Source organism: Arachis ipaensis, chromosome B1 (assembly GCF_059453495.1).
Source record: "Arachis ipaensis isolate K30076 ecotype BB chromosome B1, ASM5945349v1, whole genome shotgun sequence".
Lineage (NCBI taxonomy): Eukaryota > Viridiplantae > Streptophyta > Magnoliopsida > Fabales > Fabaceae > Arachis > Arachis ipaensis.
This window is the reverse complement of record NC_142436.1, coordinates 73,297,200-73,315,858: the sequence shown is the minus strand read 5'-3', so window position 1 is coordinate 73,315,858 and position 18,659 is coordinate 73,297,200. Positions and strand designations below refer to the sequence as shown.

Sequence of the window (18,659 nt, the reverse complement as noted above, 5' to 3'; positions counted from 1 at the left end):
AAAAATTTTGAAAATGATGTTCTTCATTATAATTCCCTCTGGCTTCCATTCACTCTATTAAAGTATTATTCCTTCATTAGTTCCCTGTTTTCCAGTGCTTTGCTTATTTTGACCATGACCATGGGAAAAAAAGAGAAGCTTCCACACATGCAGTAGTCATGACCAAATAGATAAATATAAAGTATGTGCTGTACACTTCCTAAATTCTAGAGACTAAGAACTTATTATATCACAAGATGTATGAGTACCTCATCTTAGTCTTAATTCTTATGCACGTTACAATGTGCATAATTTCATTTTTCGTAATTATATTATTAAAAATGCATGCATGTTCAATTGAGAGTTTTCAATTTTCTGTAGTTTCATCTTTCTATAAAATTAACTAAACAAAGATTCCGGCAATATGCTAATACCATATGGGCTTGTAAGCAAGTCATTTATGATTATTGTGAACAATGCATAAACTTCTTGAATAGACAATCAATGGAGTGTGTACATTTCATTTTTTGAGAAGTAATAATAAACAGCATCAAAATACAAACGAAATTCATATATATTAGAAAAGGTATGATGGGTACATCAAATTCTAGACGTTAATAGTAAAAAAAACTAGTGACTGCTATTAATAATTGGTCTGAATTGATGATGTTTCTAACCGCATTGTTAGATTTTCATCTTCCAGATCATATTATCAACACTGCAATTATGAAATTTCTCCAATGCTTAACTGACAGAACCTGTCCTCAAATCTACCGAGGAATGAAGCAATCTACTGAGAGACCTGGGACATTGAATGCAACCTCTTCAATTGTCCATGCCTCATCCATTTTTGTTTTGGTATGGCTCATAGCCATCTCCCCAAACCTGAAAAGAGTTACCACAGAATGCCCATTTTTGTTTCATCTGCCAGAGCACAAATCCACTGGACTCTGTGCACTCAGAGGCATTCCGGTTTTTCACTACTCTAGTTACAATTTCAAACTCAGAAGCTGCCATCCTCACCTTTCCCATTGCATATGCATTTCTTATTGAAGTTTCCTGCAAGCATAGCCAGAAAAAAACACAAGACATCAAAATCACTAGTTTAGATTTTGAATAAAACATATTCACATTTATTTTCTGATGCAAATAGAAGAATTTGGCATCCTTAACAGTAGAGAGGTACATCTAATACTTTACAGGAAGTGAAATGAATTTTAACTTCTGCACCAGGACTTGATCTGCTTGACAAGTAAACTAATCTCAAGCAATAAGTTAAGTTTTCCTACTAAGATGTCTCACAGCTTCAGCTGACAACTTTTCATGCTTCAATGTGGAACATATTCTCATGTTTTCATGATCACTTATTCCTGCATGAACCTATGGATTGTATCAGCAAAAGCCTTTAATTAAGCATCAAAGTGAATTCAACCAGGAACAACATCTTAATGAACACAATTCAAGCAAAAACTAAAGTACCTTTAGAGAAATATCCATGGCAATGTATAACTGATCATGAGATTCCCTTGCAGCATCTGGAACCACTCTAATCAATGCTTCAAATTCACAAGGTTTGAAATGGAGATCAGGAGCAAAATTGGCACCCAATTGTCCAAGAGCTTGTCCTAAGAGGCCAGCTGCCTCACCAACTGGTTGTTTCCAATCATTAGGTGGCAACACCATTTTGGTGCCACTGGGAAGGTTCCAAATAACATAAAAGGAACAAAAAAAATGAAATCAATGAAGCAGATTCATACAACAAGAACATAAAAGGAAAAAAATGAAATCAATGAAGAAAATTTATACTTGAGGATGAGACTCCATTGGAACTCTGGAAGTGGAGGATAAACGGGGGGGGGGGGGAGACGGAGCACCACGGTGCTGACGTCGACGCTCAACTCGCTGAGATCCACGCCACAGCTCTATGCCTGCTAAGGATGAGGCCGCTGAGGAGTGAGAACGACGACGCCCGCGGGTGCCACGACGATGGCAGAGAGAACGATGGCGCACTAAGGCTGATAACGAACGACTCGAAGAGAGAAGAGGGATACTGCGAATGAACGACGAGGAGAGAGAGGCTAAGAACGATGTCGGGATATGGGCGGAGATTGGTAGCGAGTGCTGGGCTGGACGGTGACAGCGACGGCGAAGATCAGAAAAGAATGGAGTAGGTGGTGGTGGCCCTGTGGATAGAGAGGGGAGTGTAGTGAGTTTACAGGAAAAGAAATTAGGGTTTTATTGAATTTTAAAAATATGTGTGGTAAATATAAAAAAAATAATAATTATTATTAAACCCCTATATGGGTCATATTCATAAATAATTTATTGTGCATATTTGAAAAGCTCAAAAGACTTGAGCTTACTAAAGACAGAACCTAATTAAATCCCTTATGAGTCATATTTATAATTTATATATTGTGCACATCACAAATGCTCAAAACATTTGAGCTTACTAAAGACAAATGATGAGCGGATATTTTATACGCTTTTTGGGGTTAATTTCATATAATTTTTAGTATGTTTTAGTTAGTTTTTAGTTTATTTTCATTAGTTTTTAGGAAAAATTCATATTTCTGGACTTTACTATGAGTTGTGTGTTTTTTTGTAATTTCAGGTATTTTTTTGGCTGAAATTGAGGGAGCTGAGCAAAAATCTGATTCAGGCTGAAAAAGGACTGTTGATGTTGTTGGATTCTGACCTCCCTGCACTCAAAGTGGATTTTCTGGAGCTACAGAACTCTAAATGGCATGCTTCCAATTGCGTTGGAAAGTAGACATCCAGGGCTTTCCAGAAATATATAATAGTCCATACTTTGCACAAGGATAGATGATGTAAACTGGCGTTCAACGCCAGTTCTCTGCCCAATTCTGGCGTCCAGCGCCAGAAAAGGATCAAAAGCTGGAGTTGAACGCCCAAACTGGCACATAAACTAGCGTTCAACTCCAAAAATGGCCTCTGTACGTGACTTGCTTAAATCTCAGCCCCAGCACACACCAAGTGGGCCCCAGAAGTGGATCTCTACATCATCCATCATAGTCTACTCATTTTTTGTAAACCTAGGCTACTAGTTTAGTATTTAAACAACTTTTAGAGACTTATTTTGTATCTTATGACATTTTAGATCTGAACTTTGTACTCTTTGACGGCATGAGTCTCTAAACTCCATTGTTGGGGGTGAGGAGCTCTGCTGTGTCTCGATGAATTAATGCAAGTATTTCTGTTTTCTATTCAAACACGCTTGTTCCTATCTAAGATGTTCATTCGCGCTTAACTGTGATGAAGGTGATGATCCGTGACATTCATCACCATTCTCAACCCATGAACGTGTGCCTGACAACCACCTCCGTTCTATATCAGATTGAATGAGTATCTCTTAGATCTCTTAATCAGAATCTTCGTGGTATAAGCTAGAATTGATGGCGGCATTCATGAGAATCCGGAAAGTCTAAACCTTGTCTGTGGTATTCCGAGTAGGATTCAAGGATTGAATGACTGTGACGAGCTTCAAACTCCTGAAGGCTGGGCGTTAGTGACAAACGCAAAGGAATCAAGGGATTCTATTCCAACCGGATCGAGAACCAACCGGTGATTAGCCGTGCTGTGACAGAACGCGTGAGCGTAGTTTTCACTGGAAGGATGGAAGGTAGCCATTGACAACGGTGATCCACCAACACACAGCTTGCCATAGGAGGACGTGCGTGCGTGAACAGGAAGACAGAGGAAAGCAGAGATTCAGAAGACAAAGCATCTCCAAAACTCCAACATATCCTTCATTACTGCATAACAAGTAACCTTTAATCCATGCTCTATTGTTTAATTGCAATTCAACTGATAAACATAATTGACTTCCTGACTAAGATTTACAAGATAACCATAGATTGCTTTAAACCAACAATCTCCGTGGGATTCGACCCTTACTCACGTGAGGTATTACTTGGACGGCCCAGTGCACTTGCTGGTCAGTGGTACGAGTTGTGAAAAGTGTGATTCATAATTCGTGCACCAAGTTTTTGGCGCCGTTGCCGGGGATTGTTCGTGTTTGGACAACTAACGGTTTATTTTGTTGCTTAGATTAGGAAAAATTTTTCTTTTTTTGGTTTAGAGTCTTTTATTATTTATCCCTTGTTAAAACACTTTTAATTTATAGCTCAATTAGTTAGAACGTGGTGTTTATGTTCATGGTAATTGGCTATCATATTTTTAAAATCTTTTTCAAAAATAATTTTTTCTAGTAAATCCTGTGCCAAACTTTAAGTTTGGTGTTTTCTTGTTGATTTTTCAATATATATATATATATACTTCTTCAAAACAAGTGTTACATTCATAACTCATTTGGCTAGAGCGTTGGTCTGTGTTCTTGGTAATTGGGTTAGAATCTTTTATATTCTTTTCAAAATCTTCTTTTTCATAAATAATAATTTCTCTATTAAATTTTGTGCCAAACTTTAAGTTTGGTGTTTTCTTGTTGATTTCTCTGTGTTTTTCGAAAATTTTAGTTTGGTTTTCTAAAAATTTTAAGTTTGGTGTTCTTCCTTCGTGTTCTTGTGAATCTTCAAAGTGTTCTTGAGTTTTCCTTGTGTCTTGATCTTAAAATTTTTAAGTTTGGTGTTCCTTAGTGTTTTTCCCTTAAAAATTTTCGAAAACAAGGAGCATCAGATCTAAAAATTTTAAATCTTGTGCTATCTTATTGTTTTCTCTCTCCTCTTTAAATTCAAAAATATCTTTTCTCTCTGTTTTAAAAGCAAATTTTCGAAATCTATTTCTAAAATTCAGATTTTTATTTCAAAATTTAAAACCTTTTTCAAAACTTCCTAACCACTTTCTCTCTCCACATTTTTTTTCGAAAATCTTCACCTATTTTTATTTATTTTATTTTAATTTATTTTATTTTCGAAATAAATTAATAAATAAATAAATAAAAATATTTTCTCTATTTTACATCATCTCCCTTTCTCCATCATGGACCTAAGCGGAAATGAACAGTCCAAGAGGACTCTGGGGTCATATTCTAACCCCTCTACTGCTTCATATGGGAGTAGTATCTGCATACCCTCCATTGGAGTCAGTAGCTTTGAGTTGAATCCTCAGCTCATTATCATGGTGCAGCAAAGTTGCCAGTATTCCGGTCTTCCACAGGAAGAACCTACAGAGTTTCTGGCACAATTTTTACAAATTGCTGACACAGTACATGATAAAGAAATAGATCAGGATGTCTACAGACTATTACTGTTTCCATTTGCTGTAAAAGATCAAGCTAAGAGGTGGTTAAATAACCAACCTAAGGCCAGCATAAGGACATGGAAACAGCTGACAGAAAAATTCCTGAATCAATACTTTCCCCCAAAACGGATGACACAGCTAAGGCTGGACATCCAAGGCTTTAAACAAGGAGATAATGAATCTCTTTATGATGCCTGGGAGAGATACAGAGAGATGCTAAGAAAATGCCCCTCTGAAATGTTTTCAGAGTGGGTTCAGTTAGACATCTTCTATTATGGGCTTGCTGAAGGAGCTCAGATGTCTCTAGATTACTCAGCTGGTGGATCTATCCACATGAGAAAGACAATTGAAGAGGCTCAAGAGCTCATTGATATAGTTGCCAGGAATCAGCATCTGTACCTAAGCAGTGACCCTTCCATGAAAGAAGAGGTTAAAACAGCAACTGCTGAACTCAGTCCTGTGAAACAAGCTGCTGAATTCAATCAGCAATTGGACTTCCTAACAAAGCAATTAGCCGAATTCAAAGATAGATTACAAGAGACAAGGATGGCTAATATACATATGGAAGAACAGTTTAAGCAAACAAAACAGCAGCTGTCAAGACAAATAACAGAAGAATGCCAAGCAGTTCAATTAAGAAGTGGGAAAACATTAAATACCCCACCTCAAGGCAGCAAAAAGCTAAGGAATGAGCAAACCACCCAAAATTCACCTGAGGACAGTAAGAGCCCAGGGAAAAATAATTCTGGCACTAAAACACCAGAAAATTGGTGGAAGGCTGGCGCTGAACGCCCAGACCATGCCCAAAACTGGCGTTCAACGCCAGAAACAAGGCAAAATTGGCGTTCAACGCCAGAAATAGGCAAGGATCTGGCGTTGAACGCCCAAACTGGGCAAGATCTGGCGCTGAACGCCCAAAATGGGCACAATTCTGGCGTTCAGACGCCAGGAACAGATAAGGAGTTGGCGTCTAACGTCTCTCCAGTTTCTAACTCTAGCACTCAATTGCCAGTGAGGGATCAGACACACACAAATGCTGATAACAACCCCTCTAAAAAGGCTTCTTCAACCACTTCTGTAGGCAATAAACCTGCAGCAACTACGGTTGAGGAATATAAAGCCAAGATACCTTATCCTCAAAAACTCCGGAAAGAGGAGCAGGATAAGCAATTTGCTCGCTTTGCAGATTATCTCAGGACTCTTGAAATAAAGATTCCTTTTGTAGAAGCACTTGAGCAAATACCTTCTTATGCCAAGTTCATGAAAGAGATCTTGAGTCATAAAAAGGATTGGAGAGAAACAGAAAGAGTTCTCCTCACTGAAGAATGCAGTGCAGTCATTCTGAAGAGCTTTCCTAAAAAGCTTAAAGACCCTGGGAGTTTTCTGATACCATGCATATTAGAAGGTAATTGCACCAAGACAGCTTTATGCGATCTTGGGGCAAGCATCAACCTAATACCTGCATCCACTATCAGAAAGCTTGGCTTAACTGAAGAAGTTAAACCAACCCGGATATGTCTCCAACTTGCTGATGGTTCCACTAAATACCCATCAGGCGTGATTGAAGACATGATTGTCAGAGTTGGGCCATTCGCCTTTCCCACAGACTTTGTTGTGCTGGAAATGGAGGAGCACAAGAGTGCTACTCTCATTCTAGGAAGACCCTTCCTAGCAACTGGACGATCCCTCATTGACGTCCAACAGGGGGAAATAACCCTGAGAGTCAATGATGATGAGTTCAAGTTGAACGCTGTCAAAGCCATGCAGCATCCAGACACATCAACAGACTGCATGAAAATTGATCTTATTGACTCTTTGGTAGAAGAGATCAACATGGCTGAGAGTCTCGAATCAGAGTTGGAACATATCTTTAAGAATGTTCAGCCTGATTTGGAGGACTCAGAGGACATGAAAGAGCCTCTAAAATTTCTTCTGGAAGAGGAAAAACCTCCTAAACCCGAGCTCAAGCCATTACCACCATCCTTGAAATATGCATTTCTGGGAGAAGGTGATACTTTTCCAGTGATCATAAGCTCTGCTTTAAATTCACAGGAAGAGGAAGCACTTATTCAAGTGCTAAGGACACACAAGACAGCTCTTGGGTGGTCCATAGGTGACCTTAAGGGCATAAGCCCAGCTAGATGCATGCACAAAATTCTATTGGAGGATAATGCCAAACCAATGGTTCAACCACAGAGGCGGCTAAATCCAGCCATTAAAGAAGTAGTGCAGAAAGAGGTCACCAAATTACTGGAGGCTGGGATTAAGAGAAAATAGCATTCACATGTCCATCTGGAGTGTTTGCTTATAGAAGGATGCCATTTGGGCTATGTAATGCGCCTGCAACCTTCCAGAGATGCATGCTCTCTATTTTCTCTGATATGGTGGAAAAATTTCTGGAAGTCTTCATGGATGACTTCTCAGTATATGGAGACTCATTCAGCTCCTGTCTTGATCACCTGAAACTTGTTCTGAAAAGATGCCAAGAGACCAACCTAGTTTTAAACTGGGAAAAGTGTCACTTCATGGTGACTGAAGGAATTGTTCTTGGGCATAAAATCTCAAACAAGGGAATAGAGGTGGATCAAGCAAAAATAGAGGTAATTGAAAAATTACCACCACCTGCCAATGTTAAGGCAATCAGAAGCTTTCTAGGGCATGCAGGATTCTATAGGAGGTTTATAAAGGATTTTTCAAAAATCGCAAAACCTCTAAGCAATCTGCTAGCTGCTGACACGCCATTTGTGTTTGACACAGAGTGCCTGCAGGCGTTTGAAACGCTGAAAGCTAAGCTGGTCACAGCACCAGTCATTTCTGCACCAGACTGGACGTTACCATTTGAGCTAATGTGTGATGCCAGTGATCATGCCATTGGTGCAGTATTGGGACAGAGGCATGACAAGCTTCTGCATGTCATTTATTATGCCAGTCGCGTTCTAAATGATGCCCAGAAAAATTACACAACCACAGAAAAAGAATTACTTGTAGTGGTTTACGCCATTGACAAGTTCAGATCATACTTAGTAGGATCAAAAGTGATTGTGTATACTGACCATGCTGCTCTTAAATATCTACTCACAAAGCAGGATTCAAAACCCAGGCTCATCAGATGGGTATTGCTTCTGCAAGAGTTTGATATATAAATAAGAGACAGAAAAGGGACAGAGAACCAAGTGGCTGATTGATGAGCGGATATTTTATACGCTTTTTGGGGATAATTTCATATAGTTTTGAGTATGTTTTAGTTAGTTTTTAGTCTATTTTTATTAGTTTTTAGGAAAAATTCATATTTCTGGACTTTACTATGAGTTGTGTGTTTTTCTGTAATTTCAGGTATTTTTCTGGCTGAAATTGAAGGAGCTGAGCAAAAATCTGATTCAGGCTGAAAAAGGACTGCTGATGCTGTTGGATTCTGACCTCCTTGCACTCAAAGTGGATTTTCTGGAGCTACAGAACTCGAAATGGCATGCTTCCAATTGCGTTGGAAAGTAGACATCCAGGGCTTTCCAGCAATATATAATAGTCCATACTTTGCACAAGGATAGATGATGTAAACTGGCGTTCAACGCTAGTTCTCTGTCCAATTCTGGCGTCCAGCGCCAGAAAAGGATCAAAAGCTGGAGTTGCACGCCCAAACTAGCATAAAAACTGGCGTTCAACTCCACAAATGGCCTCTGCACGTGAATTGCTTAAGTCTCAGCCCAGCACACACCAAGTGGGCCCCAAAAGTGGATCTCTGCATCATCCATCATAGTCTACTCATATTTGGTAATCCTAGGCTACTAGTTTAGTATTTAAACAACTTTTAGAGACTTATTTTGTATCTCATGACATTTTAGATCTGAATTTTGTATTCTCTGACGGCATGAGTCTCTAAACCCCATTGTTGGGGGTGAGAAGATCTGCTGTGTCTCGATGAATTAATGCAAGTATTTCTGTTTTCCATTCAAACACGCTTGTTCCTATCTAAGATGTTCATTCGCGCTTAACTGTGATGGAGGTGATGATCTGTGACACTCATCACCTTCCTCAAACCATGAACGTGTGCCTGACAACCACCTCCGTTATATATACGATTGAATGAGTATCTCTTAGATTCCTTAATCAGAATCTCCGTGGTATAAGCTAGAACTGATGGCGGCATTCATGAGAATCCGGAAAGTCTAAACCTTGTCTGTGGTATTCCGAGTAGGATTCAAGGATTGAATGACTGTGACGAGCTTCAAACTCCTGAAGGCTGGGCGTTAGTGACAGACGCAAAAGGATAGTAAATCCTATTCCAACCGGATCGAGAACCAACCAGTGATTAGCCGTGCTGTGACAGAGCGCGTGAGCGTAGTTTTCACTGGAAGGATGGAAGGTAGCCATTGACAACGGTGATCCACCAACACACAGCTTGCCATAGGAGGACGTGCGTGCGTGAACAAGAAGACAGAGGAAAGCAGAAATTCAGAAGACAAAGCATCTCCAAAACTCCAACATATTCTCCATTACTGCATAACAAGTAACCTTTAATCCATGCTCTATTGTTTATTTGCAATTCAACTGATAAACATAATTGACTTCCTGACTAAGATTTACAAGATAACCATAGATTGCTTCAAACCAACAATCTCCGTGGGATTCGACCCTTACTCACGTGAGGTATTACTTGGACGACCCAGTGCACTTGCTGGTCAGTGGTACGAGTTGTGAAAAGTGTGATTCATAATTCGTGCACCAAGTTTTTGGCGCCGTTGCCGGGGATTGTTCGTGTTTGAACAACTGACGGATTGTTTTGTTGCTTAGATTAGGAAAATTTTTCTTTTTGGTTTAGAGTCTCTTATTATTGTTCTTGGTTAAAAATATCTTTCTTTAAAACAAGTGTTACATTTACTGCCTAGTTGGCTAGAGCATTAGTCCAAGCCCGTGGCAGTTGGGTACACTCTTTTTAAAAATCTTTTTCATAAATAATATTTTCTCTATTAAATCCTGTGCCAAACTTTAAGTTTGGTGTTTTCTTGTTGATTTTCCTTAAAAATTTCGAAAAATTATTCTGGTTTTCTAAAAATTTTAAGTTTGGTGTTCCTTGGTGTTTTCCCTCCAAAATTTTCGAAAATAAGGAACCCCAGATCTAAAAATTTCAAATCCTGCGTTATCTTATTGTTTTTCTCTCTCCTTCAAAAATTCATATTTTTATTTCGAAATTTAAAACCTTTTTCAAAAATCATCATATCTTTTTCAAAATCTCCTAACTACTTTCTCTCTCCTCACTTTTTCGAAAATCTTTTACTCATTTTTATTTATTCTATTTTGATTTATTTTATTTTCGAAATAAATTAATAAATAAATAAATAAAAATATTTTTTCTATTTTACATCATCTCCCTTTCTCCATCGTGGATCTAAGCAGAAATGAACAGTCCAGGAGGACTCTGGGGTCATATTCTAACCCCTCTACTGCTTCATATGGGAGTAGCATCTGCATACCCTCCATTGGAGTCAGTAGCTTTGAGTTGAATCCTCAGCTCATTATCATGGTGCAGCAAAGCTGCCAGTATTCCGGTCTTCCACAGGAAGAACCTACAGAGTTTCTGGCACAATTTTTACAAATTGCTGACACAGTACATGATAAGGAAATAGATCAGGATGTCTACAGACTATTACTGTTTCCATTTGCTGTAAAAGATCAAGCTAAGAGGTGGTTAAATAACCAACCTAAGGCCAGCATAAGAACATGGAAACAGCTGACAGAAAAATTCCTGAATCAGTATTTTTCTCCAAAAAGGATGACACAGCTAAGGCTGGACATCCAAGGCTTTAAACAAGGAGATAATAAATCTCTTTATGATGCCTGGGAGAGATACAGAGAGATGCTACGAAAATGCCCCTCTGAAATGTTTTCAGAGTGGGTTCAGTTAGACATCTTCTACTATGGGCTTGCAGAAGGAGCTCAGATGTCTCTAGATTACTCAGCTGGTGGATCTATCCATATGAGAAAGACAATTGAAGAGGCTCAAGAGCTCATTGATACAGTTGCCAGGAATCAGCATCTGTACCTAAGCAGCAACCCTTCCATGAATGAAGAGGTTAAAACAGTAACTGCTGAATTCAGTACTGTAAAACAAGCTGCTGAATTCAATCAGCAATTGGATTTTCTAACAAAGCAGCTAGCTGAATTCAAGGACAGGCTACAAGAGACAAGGATAGCTAATATACATATGGACGAACAGTTTAAGCAAACAAAGCAGCAGCTATCAAGGCAAATAGCAGAAGAATGCCAAGCAATTCAATTAAGAAGTGGAAAAACATTAAATACCCCACCTCAAGGCATCAAAAAGTCAAGAAATGAGCAACCCACCAAAGATTCACTTGAGGACAGTAAGAGCCCAGGGAAAAATAATTCTGGCGCGGAGAATTGGTGGAAGGCTGGCGCTGAACGCCCAGACCATGCCCAAAACTGGCGTTCAACGCCAGAAACAAGGCAGGATTGGCGTTCAACGCCAGAAATGGGCAAGAATCTGGCGTTGAACGCTCAAATAGGGCAGAATCCAGCGTTGAACGCCCAAAATGGGCACAGTTCTGGCGTTCAGACGCCAGAAGCAGACAAGGAGCTGGCGTCCAGTTTCACTCCAGCTTCTGACTCTGGCACTCAATTGCCAGTGAGGGATCAGACACACACAAGTGCTGATAACAACCCCTCTAAAAAGGTTTCTTTAACCACTAAGGTTGAGGAATATAAAGCCAAGATACCTTATCCTCAAAAACTCCGGAAAGAGGAGCAGGATAAGCAATTTGCTCGCTTTGCAGATTATCTAAGGACTCTTGAAATAAAGATTCCATTTGCAGAGGCACTTGAGCAAATACCTTCTTATGCCAAGTTCATGAAAGAGATCTTGAGTCATAAAAAGGAGTGGAGAGAAACAGAAAGAGTTCTCCTCACTGAAGAATGCAGTGCAGTCATCCTGAAAAGCTTTCCTGAAAAGCTTAAAGACCCTGGGAGTTTTCTGATACCATGCATATTAGAAGGTGATTGCACTAAGACAACTTTATGCGATCTTGGGGCAAGCATCAACCTAATACCTGCATCCACTATCAGAAAGCTTGGTTTAACTGAAGAAGTTAAACCAACCCGAATATGTCTTCAACTTGCTGATGGCTCCAATAAATACCCATCAGGCGTGATTGAAGACATGATTGTCAGGGTTGGGCCATTCGCCTTTCCCACTGACTTTGTTGTGCTGGAAATGGAGGAGCACAAGAGTGATACTCTCATTCTAGGAAGACCCTTCCTAGCAACTGGACGATCCCTTATTGACGTCCAACAGGGGGAAATAACCCTGAGAGTCAATGATGATGAGTTCAAGTTGAACGCTGTCAAAGCCATGCAGCATCCAGACACATCAACAGACTGCATGAAAGTTGATCTTATTGACTCCTTGGTAGAAGAGATCAACATGGCTGAGAGTCTCGAATCAGAGTTGGAAGACATCTTTAAAGATGTTCAGCCTGATTTGGAGGATTAAGAGGACATGAAAGAGCCTATGAAGTTTCTTCTAAAAGAGGAAAAACCTCCTAAACCCGAGCTCAAGCCATTACCACCATCCTTGAAATATGCATTTCTAGGAGAAGGTGATACTTTTCCAGTGATCATAAGCTCTGCTCTAAGTTCACAGGAAGAGGAAGCACTTATTCAAGTGCTAAGGACACACAAGACAGCTCTTGGGTGGTCCATAGGTGACCTTAAGGGCATAAGCCCAGCTAGATGCATGCACAAAATCCTATTGGAGGATAATGCTAAACCAGTGGTTCAACCACAGAGGCGGCTAAATCCAGCCATGAAGGAAGTGGTGCAGAAAGAGGTCACCAAATTACTAGAGGCTGGGATTATTTATCCCATTTCTGATAGCCCCTGGGTGAGCCCTGTTCAAGTCGTCCCAAAAAAGGGAGGCATGACAGTGATTCATAATGAAAAAAATGAACTGGTTCCTACAAGAACAGTTACAGGGTGGCGCATGTGTATTGACTACAGAAGGCTCAATACAGTCACCAGAAATGATCATTTTCCTTTACCATTCATAGACCAGATGCTAGAAAGACTAGCAGGTCATGATTATTACTGCTTTTTGGATGGCTATTCAGGCTATAACCAGATTGCAGTGGATCCCCAGGATCAAGAGAAAACAGCATTCACATGTCCATCCGGAGTGTTTGCTTATAGAAGGATGCCCTTTGGGCTATGTAATGCACCTGCAACCTTCCAGAGATGCATGCTCTCTATTTTCTCTGACATGGTGGAAAAATTTCTGGAAGTCTTCATGGATGACTTCTCAGTATATGGAGACTCATTCAGCTCCTGTCTTGATCACCTGAAACTTGTTCTGAAAAGATGCCAAGAAACCAACCTAGTTTTAAACTGGGAAAAGTGTCACTTCATGGTGACTGAAGGAATTGTTCTTGGGCATAAAATCTCAAACAAGGGAATAGAAGTAGATCAAGCAAAAATAGAGGTAATTGAAAAATTACCACCACCTGCCAATGTTAAGGCAATCAGAAGCTTTCTGGGGCATGCAGGATTCTATAGGAGGTTTATAAAGGATTTTTCAAAAATCGCAAAATCTCTAAGCAATCTGCTAGCTGCTGACACGCCATTTGTGTTTGACACAAAGTGCCTGCAGGCGTTTGAAATGCTGAAGGCTAAGCTGGTCACAGCACCAGTCATTTCTGCACCAGACTGGACATTACCATTTGAGTTAATGTGTGATGCCAGTGATCATGCCATTGGTGCAGTATTGGGACAGAGGCATGACAAGCTTCTGCATGTCATTTATTATGCCAGTCGCGTTCTAAATGATGCCCAGAAAAATTACACAACCATAGAAAAAGAATTACTTGTAGTGGTTTACGCCATTGACAAGTTCAGATCATACTTAGTAGGATCAAAAGTGATTGTGTATACTGATCATGCTGCTCTTAAATATCTACTCACAAAGCAGGATTCAAAACCCAGGCTCATCAGATGGGTATTGCTTCTGCAAGAGTTTGATATAGAAATAAGAGACAGAAAAGGGACAGAGAACCAAGTGGCTGATCATCTGTCCCGGATAGAGCCAGTGGAAGGGACGTCCATCCCTTCTCTTGAGATCTCTGAGACGTTTCCTGATGAGCATTTATTCGCCATTCAGGAAGCACCATGGTTTGCCGATATTGCAAACTATAAAGCTGCAAGGTTCATACCCAAGGAGTATAACAGGATACAAAAGAAGAAATTAATTACTGATGCAAAGTACTACTTGTGGGATGAACCTTATCTCTTTAAGAGATGTGTAGACGGAATTATCCGTAGGTGTGTGCCTAGAGAAGAAGCACAGAGGATCCTGTGGCATTGCCACGGATCTCAATATGGAGGCCATTTCGGAGGTGAGCGAACAGCCACCAAGATCCTCCAATGTGGCTTCTATTGGCCCACACTCTATAAAGATTCCCGAGAGTTTGTACGTAATTGTGACAGTTGCCAAAGAGCTGGTAACCTGCCTCATGGTTACGCCATGCCTCAACAAGGAATCTTGGAAATTGAGTTGTTTGACGTATGGGGAATTGACTTCATGGGACCTTTCCCACCATCATACTCAAACACTTATATTCTGGTGGCAGTTGATTATGTATCAAAATGGGTTGAGGCTATTGCCACACCCACCAATGATACTAAAACAGTGCTGAAGTTCCTCCAGAAACATATCTTTAGCAGATTTGGTGTCCCTAGAGTACTAATCAGGCCCATCACTCACTTCTGCAATAAACAGCTTTACTCTGCCATGGTTCGATATAGAATTCGCCACAAGGTGGCCACTCCATATCATCCACAAACCAATGGGCAAGCTGAAGTCTCTAACAGAGAATTAAAGAGAATCCTGGAACGGACAGTAAATACCCGTAGAAAGGATTGGGCACGGAGCTTGGATGATGCTCTGTGGGCTTACAGAACAGCATTCAAGACCCCTATAGGGACCTCTCCATACCAACTCGTGTATGGTAAGGCATGTCACCTGCCCGTGGAACTGGAACATAAGGCCTACTGGGCAACCAGATTCTTAAAATTTGATGCCAAATTAGCAGGAGAAAAACGATTGCTCCAGCTAAATGAGCTAGAGGAATTCAGATTCACAGCTTTCGAAAATGCCAAGCTTTATAAAGAAAAATAAAAAAATGGCATGACAGAAAGCTTTCATCTAGAATCTTTGAACCAGGACAGAAGGTCCTGTTGTTTAACTCTAGACTCAGGCTATTCCCCGGGAAACTGAAATCCCAGTGGAGGGGACCATACGTGATTACAAGTGTGTCACCATATGGTTATGTGGAGCTTCAAGATATTGATTCTGATAAGAAGTTCATTGTCAATGGACAGAGAATCAAGCATTATCTTGAAGGCAACATCGAGCAAGAATGCTCAAGGCTGAAGCTAGATTAAAAGCTCAGCAAGGTCCAGCTAAAGACAATAAAGAAGCGCTTGCTGGGAGGCAACCCAGCCATGGGGCAACAATCCTCTAAGCATTTTGCCCTATTTCTATTTTTATTTGTTTATATAGAGTTCATTGACAACAAGGTAAATAATCATTTACAGAAGACCTCGGCATACAAAACAGAGAAAAAGATCTCACTGGCAAGAAAACGCCAGTAAAAGAACATTTTGGGCGTTCAACGCCCAAAATGGGCATCTACTGGGCGCTGAACGCCAGTGATGGCAGCAGCTGGGCGTTCAACGCCAGAAAGGGGCACCCACTGGCCGTTGAACGCCAGTAATGGCAGCAGCTGGGCGTTGAACGCCCAGGAGAGCAGCAATTGGGCGCTGAACGCCCAAAACAGGCAGTGTTTGGGCGTTCAAACGCCAGGAAGGCAGGGAGGAGCCAAATTCATTTTTTCCACACGTATTTCTATTTTAATTTCAAATTTTATGCTTCAATGCATGATTTTTACATGAACATGTCAAGAACCCTGATTTCTAAATTCCATAATTTCTAAAAATCCTACCACAAAAAAATATCAAATGTATTTCAATCCATAAGCACCAGGCATCTTTGCAAATTCAATCCAACTCTTTTCAAATCTTTTCTGAAAACAAATCTATCTTTTTCACTCAAAAAAAAAATTCTTTTCAACAAATCCATATCTTTTTCAAATCTCCATATTATCTTTTTCAAAATTCACATTTATCTTTTTCAATAATCTATCATATCTTTTCAAAATTAAATTATATCTTCTATCTTATCTTTTTCAACTCAATCTTTTTATCTTATCTTTTCCAATTTTTCGAAAACCCACCCCCCCACCCTTTAAATTTGGGTTCGGCCTCCCCCCTCCTCCATCAACAATTGCACCTAGCTCTCCTTCTATCCCTCTCCTTTCTTTTCTTTTGCTTGAGGACAAGCAAACCTCTAAGTTTGGTGTGTTTATCCGAGATCACTAAGATCATGGCTCCCAAAGGAAAACAACCCACTCCAAGAGGCAAGAAAGAGAGCGTTCCAAAACCACTTTGGAATCAAGGGAAGTTCTTATCTAAAGAACATTCAGACCATTATCTTAAAGTAATGGGTCTGAGATCAGTGATCCCGGAAGTTAGATTCGATCTGAAAGAAGATGAATATCCGGAGATCCAGGAGCAAATTCGAATCAGGAACTGGGAAGTCCTAGCTAATCCTGAAACGAAAGTGGGAAGGAACATGGTCCAGGAGTTCTATGCTAATATGTGGCAGACTGACAAGCAAAAACTATCTGGAACTGCCTTCTATGAATTTCGAACCATGGTCAGAGGGAAGATTGTTCATACCACCCCTGACAAGATCAGAGAGATCTTAAAGCTACCTCAACTAAAGGATGATCCAGACTCCTTCAACAGGAGGATGATGAGAGCAGACATTGACCTGGATAAGATTCTAGAGGACATATGTATCCCTGGAGCCAGGTGGACCACCAACACAAAGGGTGTCCCAAATCAACTCAAGAGAGAAGATCTCAAACCAGTCGCCAGAGGATGGCTGGACTTCATTGGGCATTCTCTGTTGCCCACTAGCAACCGTTCTGAAGTCACAGTTAAAAGAGCAGTGATGATCCATTGCATCATGATGGGGAAGGAAGTGGAGGTTCATCAGCTGATTTCAACTGAACTCTACAAGATTGCTAACAAAAATTCAAAAGAGGCCAGGTTGGCTTATCCAAGCGTGATTTCTCTGCTCTGCAAGGACGCTGGAGTGAGAATGGGAATAACTGAATATATCCTAATTGAAAAGCCAATCACCAAAGCATCAATGGAAAAACAACAAGCACAGGAGGATCCCATCAAGAAGAGAGCATAGGAATTCCTCCCAGAGATCCCTCAAGCTGAATACTGGGAGTATCTTGAGACGTCCGTCACCAAGATACGGGAAGCTATGGAGCAAATAATAAAAGAACAGAAGGAACACAGTCAAATGCTGACCTATATGTTTAAAGAACAAGAGGAGCAGGGGCGTGACTTAAGGGAACTGAAGCGCCAAAAGTCTTCTCTTGTAGGACCAAGCACCCCAAGGATCAGAGGAACCCCCGTGCCCCCAGAATAAAGGTTGTTAATTTCCAATTTCTGCCTTAACTCTGTGACAGTGTCCTTATAAAAGTTTACCTTAGAAGTCATATAGTAGTAATTAGTATCTATTTTGATTTTATCTCCAATTAAGCTATAGTTTATTTTTCTCATCATCAGCAAACATGAATAAAGTAGTAGATCTTTTGAATAAGAGGCAATAAAATTTTGAGTTTAATAAAAGAAATTCTAATTAGTTAAATGTGGTGGCAATGCTTTCTGTCTTCTGAATGAATGCTTGAACAGTGCATATGTCTTTTGAATTTGTTGTTTAAGACTGTTAAATATGTTGGCTCTTGAAAGAATGATAAACATGAGACATGTTATTGATAATCTGAAAAATCAAAAAAATGATTCTTGAAGCAAGAAAAAGCAGCAAAGAACAAAGCATTCAAAAAAAAAAAAAAAAAAAGAGAGAGAAAAAGCAAGCAGAAAAAGCCAATGACCCTTAAAACCAAAAGGCAAGGGCAAATGAAAAGGATCCCAAGGCTTTGAGCATCAGTGGATAGGAGGGCCTAAAGGACTAAAATCCTAGTCTAAGCGGCTAAACCAAGCTGTCCCTAAACATGTGCTTGTGGCGTGAAGGTGTCAAGTGAAAACTTGAGACTGAGCGGTTAAAGTCAATGTCCAAAGCAAAAAGAAGAGTGTGCTTAAGAACTCTGGACACCTCTAATTGGGGACTTTAGCAAAGCTGAGTCACAATCTGAAAAGGTTCACCCAGTTATGTGTCTGTGGCATTTATGTATCCGGTGGTAATACTGGAAAACAAAGTGCTTAGGGCCACAGCCAAGACTCATAAAGAAGCTGTGTTCAAGAATCATCACACTGAACTAAGAGAATCAATAACACTATCTGAATTCTAAGTTCCT

General features: G+C 40.1%; 1 protein-coding gene across 1 annotated transcript; it reads right to left on the bottom strand.

The window, feature by feature from the left end:
- Positions 1-819: 819 nt before the first annotated feature.
- On the bottom strand, positions 820-1,662 carry LOC107631554 (putative BTB/POZ domain-containing protein At3g08660). Its single transcript, XM_021122402.2, has 3 exons — positions 1,459-1,662; positions 1,282-1,359; positions 820-1,038 (listed from the first exon to the last, which is right to left on the bottom strand). The coding sequence occupies exons 1-3, from the start codon at positions 1,660-1,662 to the stop codon at positions 820-822; spliced, it is 501 nt and encodes a 166-aa protein (XP_020978061.1).
- Between the last annotated feature and the right edge of the window lie 16,997 nt (positions 1,663-18,659).

Excerpts from the sequence above, each read along its gene's own strand:
- LOC107631554 (XM_021122402.2), bottom strand. The coding sequence starts at position 1,662 with ATGGTGTTGCCACCTAATGATTGGAAACAACCAGTTGGTGAGGCAGCT. Across the intron at positions 1,360-1,458 it reads CCATGGATATTTCTCTAAAG|GTTCATGCAGGAATAAGTGA; the intron begins GTACTTTAGTTT and ends TACAATCCATAG. Across the intron at positions 1,039-1,281 it reads AAAAGTTGTCAGCTGAAGCT|GAAACTTCAATAAGAAATGC; the intron begins GTGAGACATCTT and ends CTATGCTTGCAG.